The sequence below is a fragment of the Pristiophorus japonicus genome, chromosome 11, assembly GCF_044704955.1.
Source record: "Pristiophorus japonicus isolate sPriJap1 chromosome 11, sPriJap1.hap1, whole genome shotgun sequence".
In the NCBI taxonomy this organism is placed as follows: Eukaryota; Metazoa; Chordata; class Chondrichthyes; family Pristiophoridae; genus Pristiophorus; species Pristiophorus japonicus.
In genome coordinates, this window is record NC_091987.1 from 122,310,108 (window position 1) to 122,326,425 (window position 16,318).

Here is a 16,318-nt window from a genome sequence, read left to right on the forward strand (position 1 = left end):
ATGTTGAGGCCTTAGAGAGGGTGCAGAAAAGATTTACTAGGATGGTACCAGGAATGAGAGACTTCAGTTATGTGGAGACACTGGAGAAGCTGGGGTTGTTCTTCATAGAGCAGAGAAGGTTAAGAGGAGATTTGATAGAGGTGTTTAAAATCATGAATGGATTTGATGAGTAAATAACGAGAAGCTGTTTTCTGCTGCAGAAAGATTGGTAACCAGTGTATACAGATTTAAGGTGATAGGCAAAAGAACTACAGGTGACATGAGGAAACATTTTTTACGCAGTGAGTTGTTGTGATCTGGAATGCACTTCTTGAAAGGGTGGAGGAAGCAGATTCATTAGTAACTTACAAAGGAGAATTGAATAAACACTTGAAGGGAAAGAATTTGCAGGGCTTTGTGGAAAGAGCAGAGTAATGGGACTAATTGGATCGCTCTTTCAAAGAGCTGGCTGACTGTCCTCCTGTGCTATATCATGCTATGATTCTAAGATGTTTATCTAACATTTCTTTGGGGTTTTGTTATGGTTAGGAGTGTTCTAGTTCCTTAATTTTAGCTGCCACCATATAGTTCCCCTCAAGAGTAGCAGCATTGCCTTGTGTTTGTTGAGCACTGCCTTTATTATATTGTAGAATAAAGGACATCTGCCACCAAAGCAATTATTCGTTTTATTTGGTAATATAACCTGAGATTGCATCTTTATCTGCTGAGATCCACTAGGCAAAGCAAATGTTGTTCTACTTTTCAAATAGCTGCTTCTTGAGGCAATATGAGGAGCAAATTGGGTCTATACCATAATTATGTTCTGAATTTGATATCCTCATCGATAAATGATTTACAGCCCCTCATTCAGGTTGTCGAATCTCTTTTAGAGCAAAGGCCATAAAGATGTTGAAGTTGTTTAATTCTCAGAATCCTGTTTTACATACAGGATAATGAATGAAAATGTTCACCTGACAACAAGTAAGAGGAGCTCATGGACTTCTTTGTTCCTAAGATTAAGACCATCCGTTCAGCCGTTCAGCCACCTCTGCCACTCCCCTTCCTTCCCCTAGCCCCCCAGGCAAAACTTCCTCCAAGGTTTACCCCTTGCTCTAGCCCTAGCCCTGAACTCACATCTTTCTCCAGTTTCTCTCCGATCACCCCTCATGACCTCTCGCCACTCATCTTGTCCATGAGACTCACTTCCTGCTCCCGCGACCTTATTCCCACCAAACAACTAACCACCCAACTTCCTTTTCTGGCTCCCATGTTAGCTGACATTGTTAACGTTTTTTTCTCCTCCGATACTGTTCAACTTTCCCTCAAATCTGCCGTCATCACTCCTCTCCCCAAAAAAACAACCCTTGACCTCTCTGTCCTTGCAAACTACCACCCCATCTCCAACCTTGCTTTCCCTTCCAAAGTCCTTGAACGTGTTGTCGCCTCCCCAATCCGTGCCCACCTTTCCTACAACTCCATGTTTGAATCCTTCCAGTCAGGTTTCCGCCCCTGCCATAGTACCGAAACAGCTCTCATCAAAATCACAAATGACATCCTTTGTGACTGTGACAAAGGTAAACTATCCCTCCTCATCCTCCTTGACTTGTCTGTAGCCTTTGAAAAGGTTGACCAAGCGATCCTCACTTCTCCATTGTCATCCCGCTGGGTGGGACTGCACTTGCCTGGTTCCATTCTTACCTATCTGATCATAGCCAGAGAATCACCTGCAATGGCTTCTCTTCCTGCTCCCGCATCATTATCACTGGTGTCCCCCAGGTATCTATCCTTGTCCACTCTAATTTCTCATCTACATGCTGCCCCTTGGCAATATCATTCAAAAACACAGCGTCAGTTTCCGCGTGTATGCTGACGATACCCAGCTCTACCTCCCCACCACTTCTCTCGACCCTTCCACAGTCTCTATATTGTCAGACTGCTTGTCCGACATCCAGTTCTGGATGAGCTGAAATTTTCTCCAGTTAAATATTGGGAAGACCAAAGCCATTGTTTTTGGTCCCCACCACAAACTCTATTCCCTAGCCATTGACTTCAACCCTTTCCCTAACATTCGTCTGAGACTGAACTACACTGTTCGCAATCTTGGTGTCATACTTGACCCTGAAATTAGCTTCTGACCACATATCCACAACAATAACTAAGACTGTCTATTGTCATATCTGTAACATCGCTCATCTCCACTCTTGCCTCAACTCATCCACTGCTGAAACCCTCATCCATGCCTTTGTTACCTCCAGACTTGACTAGTCCAGCTTCTGGCTGGCCTACCACGTTCTACCTTACATAAACTTGAACTCATCCAAAACTCGGCTGTCCGTGTTCTAACTCGCACCAAGTCGCTTTCACCCATCACCCCTGTGCTCACTGACTTACATTGGCTCCTTGTTAAGCAACGCCTTGATTTCAAAATTCTCATCCTTGTTTTCACTCCCTCCATGGCCTCGCACCTCCCTATCTCAGTAATCTCCTCTAGCCCCACAACCCCCTGATATATCTGTGCTCCTATAATTCTGCCCTCTTGAACATCCCTGATTATAATCGCTCAACCATTGGTGACCGTGCCATCTGTTGCCTAGCCCCTGTGCTCTGGAATTCCCTGCCTAAACCTTTCTGCCTCTCCACCTCTCTTACCTTCTTTAAGACGCTCCTTAAAACCTACCTCTTTGACCAAGCTTTTGGTTATCTGCCCAAATTTCTCCTTATGTGGCTCGGTATTAAAATTTTTTGTCTTGTAATATTCCTGTGAAGTTCCTTGGGACGTTTTACTATGTTAAAGGTGCTATATAAATACAAGTTGTTGTTGTAATCAAATTGTTATCCTCGATATCGTAAGCTCCAACCTCATCAATCTTGTTGAATTTGGAATAAAAACAGAAATTGCTGGAAATCTCAGCAGGTCAGGCAGCATCTGTGGAGAGGCAGCGTTAACGTTCTAGGTCGATGACCCTTCGTCAGAACTCTTATTCCAGATTCCAGCATCCTCAGTATTTTGTGTTTGTATTCGTTGTTGAATTTGGCGGCGGTTGAAAAATCAATACTTAGCAAAGCACAGATGAAGACGACCATTTGGACCATCTACCTCAACCTTCCAAAAAACATTTGATCCTCCTCTTCACAGCAACTAACTTGTCTCTTGAATGACTCGAGTTTTTGGCCTCCACTGCCCTATCTGGAAGACAATTCTTTTTGATCACTCTTTGCATGACAAAATGATTCCTGAGATAAGACCTGAGGATGCATTTTACCACTTTGTACCTAAGTCATCTTGCTTTGGAACATAGCAATAGGAGTAGGCTAATCAGTCCCTTGAGCCTGTTCCACCATTTAGTTGGATCGTGCTTGAACTACACCTTAACTCCAATTACTCACCTTTGCTCCATATCCCTTGACACCCTTAGCCAATAAAAATGTACTCATCTCGGTCTTGAAAATTTCAACCATCCCAGCAGCCACAACCTTTTGGGGAGAGTTCCAGATTTCCACGATCCTTTGTGTGAAAAAAAATCACACCTAAATGGCCTCGCTCAAATTTTAAGTCCACATCCTCTTGTTCTGAATTCCCCCCACCAGTGGAAATAGTTTCTCTGCATCTATCCTGTTGAATCACTTAATTATTTTAAATAGCTTGATTAAATCACCCCTCAAGCACCTACAAACCAAGGTTATGCAGCTTTTCCCCATTATTTAACCCTTTAAGCCCTGGGGCTGGATTTTCGGCTTTTGAAATTTCGAGGAGATAATGACGGCTGCACCCTAGGACCGCCTGTTTTTTCAAACGTTTCCTGGGGCGGGCTTTTAATGGGGTGCTAGCGGAGCGTTGCACGAAGATTGACATCACGATCTCAGTGAAACTAGAGACGGGGCGGTAAGTTTTTGCACCACCGCAAACCATGAACCGAATTTGTCCAAGACAAGTGGTAAAAGCTGTACGTCTGCCGTAACGCATAGAAATACTCTTTACCCTAACTGAGGTGCAAGCCAACCAAAAATCCAGCCCCTGGTATCATTCTGGTGAAACTGCGCTGTATCCCTCCAAGGCCAATACAGGTTGAACCTCTATCCGGCACCCTCTGGACCTGGCCTGTGCTGGATAAGGGGTTTTGCCAGATGAGGGAAGGTCACGTTAAATTGGATGGTACAGGCACTGAGCAAGGGGATATCGGGGCTGGCTGGCTTGGGGCTCGGAGTGCGGCAGAGAGATCGTGGTGAGGTGGGGGGGGGGGGAGGGGGCGAGGTGGATCGCGAGGTTAGGCCAGTGATTGAGGGAGTCGGCAGCGAGGAAGGACTTCAATTTGTTCATGTCGGAGCGGCTGGGAATGGTGCCGGACGAGGGGTGGTGCTGGATAAGGGAAGTCCCAGAAAAGGGAGGTTTAATCTGTAAATCTTTCCTGAGGTTTATTTCCCAAAACCGAACATAGTACTCCAGATTGGGTTTGTCTCTAAGGCTCAATACAACTGAAGCATCACTTCCTTACTTTTGAATGACGACTCCCTTGAGATAAGGCCAACCTTCCATTAGCCTTTTTGATTATTTTCTGTATCTGTGCATTAGCTTTTAGTGAATTGTGCACATGAAGACCTAAATCCCTTTGCTCCTCCACAGCTCATAGTCTCTTGGCATTAAGAAAATAATTTGATTTGTCTTTCTCAAATCCAAAGTGGGTGACGTCACATATTCCCACATTAAGCTACATCTGCCATAGTTTTTCCAATTCATTTAGTCTGTCTATGTCCCTTTTAACTTCCTGCTCCCATCCACAGAACTTACTGTGCCTCCTAACTTAGTGTCATCTGCAAACTTGGATAAACAAGTCTCCAATTCCTTCATCTAAGTCATTAATATATATGATGAAAAGCTGAGGCACCAGATCTCTGGGAGACCACCACTTGCCACATCCTACCAATCAGAGAATTTATCTCTACTGTCTCCTATCTCCCAACCAATTACCAACCCATGCCACAAGGTTACCTCCAATTCCATGCACTCTCTTTTATTCTAATAATCTCTTGTGCAGAACCTTATCAAATGCCTTCTGGTAGTCCATAAGGACAACATCCACGGACACTTCCCTATCTACAATGCTAGTGACCTCTTCAATTAGGTTAGTCATCTATGCTGACTCTCTTCGATCAGCTCATGACTATCCAAGTGCTCAGTCACTGTTTCTGATAGATTACAGTAATTTCCACACTACTGTTGTTAAACTGATACGTCTGCAGTTTCCTTGTTTCTCCTTCCCTCCCTTCTTAAATAATGGAGTGGCATTTGCAATTTCTCAATCCAAAGGCACCATTTCTGAATTTAGAGGGCTTTGAAATATTATGACTAATACAACTGCAATTTTCTCATCTATATTTATTTTAATACATATTTGTGGGAACCATCGGGTATTGGAGATTTTTCCATCTTATGTCCCATTATTTTCTTCATTAGCATTTAAAAAAAAAATTATTTTAAATCCACTAAGTTCCTCTCCTTGACCTATTTTATCTGGTATTATGTCCTCTTCCTCCACTGTGTAAACAGTTACAAATAACTAATTTAACAAGTCTGCTATTTCCTTATTATCCATTCCTTTTTTTTTATTTGTTCCAGAATGTGGGCATCGCTTACAAGGCCAGCATTTATTGCCCATCCCACTCTTTCTCATACTATATTTATGTTCTGTAGTCATGGTTCAATTTGATATAATCCTCAGGATTAACCTGTTCTTTTCAATTTAGTATGGTGCATACAAGATCCCCTCAATTTGACTACTTTCAAGTCAAAATTTTTCTAACCATTTCTCATAATTCAGTTGTTTTTACATTAGGAATCAGTCATTTGGCATTTCTCTGCAGAACTTGAATGTTTCTCTAGTGTTTCTGTGATTAAACCTGGAACATAGTATTCAAGATGTCGTCTGCTCAGAGCACTATATAGCTTCAGTATGATGGCCTCAGATTTGTAATTTACAGACTTGTCAACATAGCTCAGCATTCCTACACTGTTTCATTGAAGCTCAACGCAAGCTCGAGGAACAACACCTCATCTTTCATTTAGACACTTTATAGCTCAACATAGAGTTCAACAATTTCAGACCAGAACCACTGCTCACATTTTGTTCCCTTTCCTCGCTTTTTTTTAAACAAAAACTCCTCCTGCCCTCCCCCCCCCCCCCTTTTTATTTTTATTTTGTTTCTCTCTGTTTTCCATGGCAGCTGATAATCATTCTGCCATTCATACCCTATCTAGACTCACCTTTTGTTTCCTAACTTGTGCTATTACCATCTCAATTCGGCCCATCATCCCCTTTGTCTCTCAAACCTCTTCTGCCTTCCACCCCATCACAGACCTTCCCTTTTGTTCTTTCCACCCCTCCCTCCCCACCCCATTCTCTTTCAGGGCCTCAACACTTCCTTAAGAATCTGTTGCATTTCGAACTATTGCCAGTTCTGACGCAGAGTCATCGACCTGAAACATTAACTCTGTTTCTCTCTCCTCACCCACTGAGATTTCCAGCATTTTCTGTTTTTATTTCCGATTCCAGCATCTGCAGTATTTTGCGTTTGTGTTGTAGCTCAGCATTCTGCTTGCTTTGTTGATTGCTGCTTTTCAGTGACTGGTTATGGTCAGTGTTGAGTCTATTACCATTCCCAAAATGTTCCGTCGAATTAGCTAGTTCAGCATAATAATTAAATAAGTATGTCGTCTTTCCTCCCGCCCCCCCCCCTCCCAAAAAAAGTCTTATTTTCTTGCAGTGTATTATGCAAGACCTTGCACTTATCTGTATTACATTTTATCTTTAGTTCTGGCCACTTTACAAATATTGTCTAGTCATTCTGTAACTCCTTGGTGGTTTCACCAGATTCAACTTGGCATCACTGGCAAATTTAGCCAACTTATGTTGTTTTCTGTATTCAAATTGATTTTGCAGATTGTAAGCAGTATAACCTTTGTAGCGCTCTGTTTCTTCAATCCAATGTCACTCCCCTATCTACTTGCTCCTTCATCCCTTCCATTGCATATGCATTGCCATAATCTTGTATTAGCAACCTCAACAAAGATGAGAAAGTTAGTCTGAACCTTCTGAAACAGTGTTGGCTGCCATTTGCTAGGTTATTTTTACATAGATAATCAAATTTGTTTCTAATCAATTTAATAATTTTTGCCAGTTATCTGGGTTTGTCTCGTCACCTTTCTTGAGAATAGATTTGATTCCAATCCAGTTCGATCTCCCCTGTCATCATCATCATCATAGCCAGTCCCTCGGAATCGAGGACGACTTGCTTCCACTCCTGAGTTCTTTGGTGCTTGAACAGTCCAATACGAGAGCCACAGACTCTGTCACAAGTGGGACAGATAGTCGTTGATGGAAGGGGTGGGTGGAACTGGTTTGCCGCATGCTCTTTCTGTTGCCTGTGCTTGATTTCTCTCGATATTGAGTCTTGAGGTGCTCAGCGCCCTCCCGGATGTACTTTCTCCACTTAGGATGGTCTTTGGCCAAGGACTCCCAGGTGTCAATGGGGATGTTGCACTTTATCAGGGAGGCTTTGAGTGTGTCCTTGTAACGTTTTCGCTGCCCACCTTTGGCTCATTTGCCGTGAAGGAGCTCCGCATAGAGCACTTGCTTTGGGAGTCTCGTGTCTGGCATGCGAACTATGTGGCCTGCCCAGTGGAGCTGATCGCGTGTGGTCAGTGCTTCAATGTTGGGGATGTTAGCCTGGATGAGGACACTGATGTTGGTGCGCCTGTCCTCCCAGGGGATTTGTAGGATCTTGCAGAGACATCGTTGGTAATATTTCTCCAATGACTTGAGGTGTCTACTGTACATGGTCCATGTCTCTGAGCCATACAGGAGGGTGGGTATTACTACAGCCCTGTAGACCATGAGCTTGGTGGCAGTTTTGAGGGCCTGGTCTTCAAACACTCTTTCCCTCAGGTGGCCGAAGGCTGCACTGGCGCACAGGAAAAATGCAGGGAACAGCGCCAGCCCTTATACATGGCCGCCTTCGACCTTACAAAGACCTATGACACTGTCAACCGCAAAGGTTTATGGAGCGTCCTCCTTCATTTCAGATGCCCCCAAAACAGTTCGTCACCATCCTCCGCCTGCTCCACGACGACATGCAGTCCGTGTTCCTTACCAATGGATCCATCACAGACCCAATCCACGTCTAGACCAGGTCAAACAGGGCTGCGTCATTGCCCCAACCCTCTTCTCAATCTTTCTCGCCGCCATGCTCCACCTCACAGTCAACAAGCTTCCTGCTGGAGTGGAACTAAACTACAGAACTAGTGGGAACCTGTTCAACCTGCGCCATCTCCAGGCCAGGTCCAAGACCACCCCAACCACTGTCGTCGAGCTATAGCACGCGGATGACGCCTGCGTCTGCACACATACAGATGCTGAACTCCAGGATATAGTCGACGGATTTACTGAGGCGTACGAAAGCATGGACCTTACGCTAAACATCTGTAAGACAAAGGTCCTCCACCAGCCTGTCCTCGCTGCACAACACTGCCCCCAGTCATCAAGATCCACAGCGCAGCCCTGGACACCGTAGGCCACTTCCCATATCTTGGGAGCCTTCTATCAACGAGAGCAGGCATCGACAACGAGATCTTCTCTGTGTTCATTAACTCAATGGTGACTGTTAGCACTTAATGGATTTCATCATGAGTCTCATTGAGCACTCTCAAGTGTAGTGTCAGTCCCTGAGTATTTATTGGTTTGGGGCCCTTTAAACGTGTCTCCGATATCTGTGTGAGTCATCACATCTAGCTGTAGAATCTCCTATGATAGTTTGGAGGCTATTAGTATCTTATTTGGTGGATATTTTCATTTTAGTAAGTTAACTGTTTTTAGCTAATTCTCAATTTCAACCTTGTTTATGGTTCTTCAACTCTTGGCTACTACACCTGTGCTTATATCTAGTTCTTTCGGCCTAATGTACATAAATCTTTCTACCTACTTCTGTAAAATAAATTTAGAATTAATTCAGGGCAGTGATATGTAACATAAGGACAAGTTAGATCTGTTCAGCTTCTTAGAGCCTCCCTGATTCATGCTCATCCCATTGTTAATGACTTGGACAAGCCTGTATGTGGAGGATAACATTCAAACAATGAGGAAAAAAGTAAGTAACTGAATCATACAGACCAAGAAGTTACAAGGTTTGAGTCCCAGTCCCGACTAATTTTGGCTGATCTCAGCCAGCCCAACAGTTGGGATGCTACAATTGGTCTTGCCACCCTGGGTTTAGGAGGATAAAATTAGGTTCCTGTTCCCGATTGGGAATGGCCCCAACTAGAAGTGTGAATGTCGACTGAAAACACGGTTAGATTCAGCTCTGATGCTTTTACCCTTGTGGTCACATGGCCTATCAGAATTCATTTTCCTTTATTACAACAATTCAATGTTCTTTTAGATATTAAGGACCGAGGAAGTCCTGAACAGGATGCTACAGATGGAACTGGTGAAAAATCAGATGGATCAAATGGTGCAATCGCAACAGAAATTCAGCCGAAAAAAATAAAAGGATTTGGCTTTGGAGACATTTTTAAAGACAAACCTATCAAACTAAGACCAAGGTCCATGGAAATAGAACTTGATCATGGCACTATTGATAAGGTAAATGCTCTATTATGTCTTTTTTTAAAAAAAACTACGGACAGTAATTGAATTCAATGTTTTTAGTTTAGTATCAGGTACTGTTACAAATAAAAATGTAAAATGTATTATAGAATGTAAAAATATAAATTATACCTGTGTTGTGCAGGCTTGCCTACACATTTATTGATAAGAAAATAACAGACTTGTTATATGAGTACTTTGTAATAAAAACAGAAAATGCTGGAAATACTCAGCAGGTCAGGCAGCATCTGTGGAGAGAGAAACAAAGTTAACGTTTCAGGTCGAAGATTGTTCATCAGAACTGGAAAAAGTTAGAGATGTAACAGGTTTTTAAGCAAGTGTAGGGGCAGGGAATTGGGAGAGGGGAGGAAAGAACAACAGAGAAGTTCTGTGATAAGATGGAAGGCAGAAGAGATTAAGAGACAAACGAGATGATGGTGCAAGGCAAAAGGTGATGGTAATGGGACAAGTTAAGAAACAAAAGATGCGTCTAGATAAGGTGTAAATGGAAATGGCAGACTCATCACCCGAACTTAAAGGGTTAAAAATTAGAACAAGTTGCATAAACTTGGTTTCTATTCTCTTAGTGTGTTGCGTGATCTAATGGAGGTATTTAAAATGGTTAAATGATTCAATAGGGTAGATACAGAGGCACTACTTCCGCAGGTGCAGGAATCCACAACAAGGGGGCATATTATTAAAATTAAAGCTAGGGCATTTAGGAGTCATACACGTTGGACCTCTCTGGTCTGGCACCCTCGGGATCTAACCGATGCTGGAACAGAGGATTTTCCAAACCATGGGAGGTCATGCTTACCGGTACCCGTTGATAGCACACGGGCACCTGTGTGTGTGCGTGCTGGCAGCCTGTGGGCGGCTCCCTCAGCACCTGCGCACACACTCACTGACTGGCAGCCAATCGCCGAACACACTTACTGACTGACAACTGCTCCAGCCAATCGCCGAACACACACTCACTGACTGACAGCCGCTCCAGCCAATCACCAAATACACTCCCTGACTGCCGCTCCAGCCAATCGAAACTTTAAAAAAAATAAACCCTCCCCTCTCTCAGGCCCAGCTAATGCCAAACCATGGATGTTTCCGGACCAGAGAGTCCCAGACCAGGGAGGACCAATCTGTATTAGGAAGCCCTTTTTTATACAAATGGTAGTGGAAATCTGGGACTCTCACTCCCAAAGGATGTGGATGCTGGGACAGTTAAAATGTTCAAGACTGAGATCGATAGATTTTCGTTCAGTAAGGATATCAAGCGTGGGTAAATGGAGTTGAGATACAAATCAGCCATGAACTTATTGAATGGCGGAGCAGGCTCAAGAGGCTGAATGGCCTACTTCTGTTTCTGTGCTTAATGTGTATGATGGAAACAATCAGTTCCATTTTTATAATTATTTTAAACAACTGTTTTAAATTCTCTTAGTTTGTAAAATATTTTCTGATTTATTTTACATAGGTTTGAGAGAATTTTTTTTAAAGAAAAAGTTCAGTTTCTTGCTTATTAATATCGATGCATGTATGAATTCTCCACATAAGTCCCAAAAAACATAGGTTTAGTGTGGAAATACACACTGATCATATTGATGTAATATTAGTCATCGTCCCAGCATCTGTGTTTATTATCTGCTCAGTGGCTGATGTACGTGGCAGCAGGGAATGACTCTTTTAACTCTTCGTAAATCACTGAATATTTGGGATGCATCTAGGAGAGGGTGAAAATATTTTTACTTTATCTAGATGCGTGCAAATTTTTAAATTTTACTTAGAAGTGTACTAAATTTGATGGCTGAGTCTTGGAATTTTGATTATGCAATTACTCTGGTTAACACATTTTGTGTTCAGTGTTTTGTGTAACATGATTTAGGTTTTTTTGTACGACCTGTTTTGTTACATTATTGGATCATATTTACCAGTGAATCTTCCATGGCCTTACTCATAGTCATAAATATAATAGTGTATTTTAGTTGTGTCTATTGCAACAGGCTGTGGAAAATTACAGTGTCACCTTAAGAGCAAATAAGAATAACTGTCACATTATTACCTATTGACTTCAATATATTGGAGATTTGCAGTGCTAGTGACAGCAGGATTGAATGAAGCTTGTTTCTGGTTTTGTTATTTCCCTGGTGTTGGGTTCTCATTGGTGCATCCAGATATAATACAGATTTTGGTCTTTTCACTTTCATAGACTTTGCACATTTCAACCAGTTTCGCTTAGTAGCCATCCTCCTGTCCATTGAGTAGTAGGCGTGCAAATTAAAAAGATAATTTATTAAAGATGGAACATGAAGCAACGCTAACATTTCAATTTACAATATTCTGAAAAGCTGACTCTTTTGGGAATTCTGATATAACAGACAGTCAGTCATACAGTTTGACACTTGAATACCCAAGAATGCCATTTGTCTTGGTCTTCATAGTATCATAGAAATTTATAGCATGGAAGGAGACCATTTCAGCCCACCGTGTCCGCGCCGGACGACCAAGTACTATTCAGCGTAATTGCACTTTCCAGCTCTTGGTCTGTAGCCCTGAGGTTACGGCACTTTAAGTGCACATCCAAGTATTTTTTAAATGTGGTGAAGGTTTCTGCCTCTACCACCCTTTCAGGCAGTGAGTTCGAGACCCCCACCAGCCTCTCTGGGTAAAGAAATTTCTCCTCTATACCTCTCCCCAAAAACTTTAAATCTATGCCGCCAGGTTGTTGACCTCTCTGCCAAGGGAAACAGGTCCTTCTTAGCCACTCTATCCAGGTCCCTCATAATTTTATACACCTCAATCATGTCTCCCCTCAGCCTCTTCTGTTCCAAAGAAAACAGACTCAGCATCTCCAATCTTTCCTCATAGCCAAAATTCTCCAATCCAGGCAACATTCTTGTAAATCTCCTCTGCACCCTTTCCAGTGCAATCACATCTTTCCTGTAATGTGGTGACTAGAACTGCACACGGTTGTGGCCTAACCAGTGTTTTATACAGTTAAAGCATTAGGTCCTTGCTCTTGTATCCCATGCCTTGACTAATCAAGGCAAGTGTTTCATATGCCTTCTTAACCATCTTATTTACCTGGCCTGCTACCTTCAGGGATCTGTGGACCTGCACTCCAAGGTCCCTTTGTTCCTCTACATTTTTCAGTTTCGTACCATTTAATGGCCCAGAAATCCCGATCGAGGTCTTCCCATAGGCAAACTACTGAAAAAAGGAAAAAAAAATGCGCACTTACCTGAAGGTGCTGCGCCTGCTCGAACTTCCGATCCTGAGGCCTTCATTCCAACGCATCGGAGCGCGTGCACGTTGGGATGTCCATATGCTGGAGCTGGAGTCACATGGCTTTGGGCAGCCAATCAAGGTACAGTATTTTCTCATTCATAATGGAGTTCCCATTATTATGAATGAGAAACCTCCCCCAAATACACACAACACGAATAGAAAAATACACTACATATTTAAGATTCATTTAAATTAAAGTTCTTATAAAAAAATATATATTTTCCCGACTTTTTAAAAAGTTTTTTTAATTATGACTTAAAATAAACTTACCGTAGTGGGGAGGGTTTTTAACAATAAAATATGTTTTCATATGTGTTTATTTAATTTTAATGTTTATGTATGTTTTTAAACACTTGCACCTGTAAAAGTAGGCTATACACCTGCTTTTTCAGGCGCAAGATTTTTGAGGACATTTGCTGGGCAAGATATGCGTAAATATCGCAAATTTTGCACTTGCAAGTGTTCTTGCTCCCGATATGCACAAGATCTATAAAGCCAGAAACTTGACAGATTAGAAAAGCCGGTTTTCAGCACATGCACATTGCACGCTGAAAACCGGCATTTCCGATGCCTTCCCGGGTCCGTAGAAACTTCGTACGGACCCGGGACATCAGAATTTCAGGCTCATTGTGTATTCCCTTGCCTTGTTAGACCTCCCCAAATGCATTATATCACACTTATCCGGATTGAATTCCATTTGCCACTGTTCTGCCCACTTGACCAGTAAGTTGATATCTTCCTGCAATCCGCAACTTTCTTCATTATCAACCACACAGCCTATTTTAGTGTCATCTGCAAACTTTTTAATCATACCCCCAACGTTCAAGTCCAGGTCATTGATATATACCACAAAAGGCAAGGAACCCAGCACTGAGTCCTGCAGAATCCCACTGAATACAGCCTTCCAGTCACACAAACACCCATCAATCATTACCCTTTGCTTCTTGCCTCTGAGCCAATTTTGAATCCAACTTGCCACTTTGCCCTGGATCCCATGGACTTTTACTTTCGTGACCAGTCTGCCATGTGGGACCTTATCAAAAGCTTTGCTGAGATCCATGTACACTACATCATACTGCCCTCATCGACCCTCCTGATTACTTCCTCAAAAAATTCAATCAAGTTCGTCAGACATGACCTCTTAACAAATCCATGCTGACTATCCTTGATTAATCCATGTCTTTCCAAATGAAGATTTATCCTGTCCCTCAGGATTTTTTCCAATAATTTTCCCACCACTGAGGTTAGGCTGACTGGCCTGTAATTACTTGGTCTATCCCTTTCTCCCTTTTTAAACAAAGGTACAACATTAGCATAGAAATTTACAGCGCAGAAGGAGGCCATTTTGGCCCATCATGTCCGCGCCGGCCGACAAAGTGCCGTAAGGCCCTTGGTCAGCAGCCCAAAGGTTACATATGAACCTATGAACAATGGCGGAAAGGTAAAGAGCACTCAGCCCAACTAGACCACCCCACACAACCCCTGACATTGAAACATTCTACACTCCACCCCAACTGGAGCCATGTGATCTCCTGGGAGAGGCAAAAACCAGATTAAAAACCCAGGCCAATTGGGAAAAAAATCTGGGTAAATTCCTTTCCGACCCATTCAGGTGATCAAAACTAGTCCAGTAGATCACCCTGGCTGTATTTGATTCCCTGCAGTACTTACCATTGTATCTGCGCCAGCCAATAAGAGGTTATCCAGGCTAATCCCAATTACCAGCTCTAGGTCCATAACCCTGCAGGTTACGACACTTTAAGTGCCCATCCAAGCACCTTTTCAATGAGGTGAAGGTTTCTGCATCCACCACGCTTCCAGGCAGTGAGTTCCAGACCCCGACAACCCTCTGCGTGAAGAAGCCCCCCCTCAAATCCCTTCTGAACCTTCCACCAACCACCTTAAAACTATGCCCCCTCGTAATAGTCACCTCCACCAATGGAAATAGGCCCTTGCAATCCACTATATCCAGGTCCCTCAAATGTTGTATACCTCAATGAGGTCTCCTCTCAGCCTCCTCTGTTCCAATGAGATCAAACCCAGCCTATCCAATCTGTCCTCATAGCTAAGATTTTCCATTCCAGGCAGCATCCTAGTAAGTCTCCTCTACACCCTCTCTAGTGCAATCATGTCCTTCCTATAATACAGCGATCAGAACTGCACGCAGTACTCCAGGTGTGGCCTAACCAGAGTATTATACAATTTAAGCATAATCTCCCTGCTCTTGCATTCTATGCCTCGGCCAATAAAGGCAAGCATTCCACCTTATCCACCTGGCCTGCTACTTTCAGGGATCTGTGGACAAGCACTCCAAGGTCCCTTTGTTCATCTATACTATTACGTGGCCTACCACTTAATGTGTATACCCTTTCCTTATTAGCCCTCCCAAAGTGCATTACCTCACGTTTCTGAATTAAATTCCATTTGCCACTGCTCTGCCCACCTGACCAGTAGATTGATATCCTCCTGAAGTCCATGACTTTCCTCTTCATTATCAACCACACAGACAATTTTAGTTTCATCTGCAAACTTCTTAATCATACTCCCTATATTCAAATGTAGCCTGAGAGGACTGGAAAATGATGGTCAGAGCCTCTGCTATTTCCTCTTTTGCTTCTCTTAACAGCCTGGGATACATTTAATCTGGGCCTGGTATTTATCCACTTTCAAAGCTGCTAAGCTCCTTAATACTTCCCCTCTCTCACTATGTTTATCTGATCTAATATTTCACACTCCTCCTCCCTCATTGTAAAATCTGCATTGCCCCTCTCTTTTGTGAGAACAGATGCAAAGTATTCACTAAGAATCATAACCACGGCTTCTGCCTCCACACACAGATTTCCTTTATGGGCTCTAATAAGTCCCACTCTTTCTTTAGTTATCTTCTCACTCTTAATGTATTTGTAAAACATTTTTGGGTTTTCCTTGATTTTACTTGCCAACATTCTTTCATGCTCTCTCTTTGCTTTCCTGATGTCTTTTTTAATTGCACCCTTGCACTTTTTATACTCCTCTAGAGTTTCTGTAGTATTGAGTTCTAGGTATCTGTCATAAGCCTCCCTTTTTTTTCTTTAGCTTACCTTGTATGTCCCTTGACATCCAGGGGGCTCTAGATTTGTCAGCCCCACCCTTTTTCTTTAAGGGAGCATACTTGCTCTGTACCCTCAGGATTTCCTTCTTGAATGACTCTCACTGCTCTGACACTAATGTATCATCAAGTAACCGTTTCCAGTCCATTTTGGCCAAGTCCCATCTCAGCTTAGCAAAATTGGCTTTATCCCAATTGAGAACTCTTTTTCCTGGTCCACCTATGTCCTTTTCCATAACTACCCTAAATCTTACTGAATTATGATCACTAGCACCAAAATGCTCTCCCACTGATACCCCTTCCACCTGCCCCTCTTCAGTTTCCACAACCA

The 16,318-nt window shown here is 42.8% G+C and overlaps 1 protein-coding gene across 2 annotated transcripts in view; it reads left to right on the top strand.

Annotated features, from left to right (window-relative positions):
- Positions 1-16,318, top strand: part of sh3kbp1 (SH3-domain kinase binding protein 1) — a 380,309-nt gene that overhangs the window by 221,264 nt on the left and 142,727 nt on the right. For both annotated transcript variants that reach the window (XM_070893971.1, XM_070893970.1), the window contains one exon: positions 9,409-9,611. In XM_070893971.1, coding sequence (XP_070750072.1) covers positions 9,409-9,611 — 203 coding nt within the window. The remainder of the gene's footprint in view (positions 1-9,408; positions 9,612-16,318) is intronic.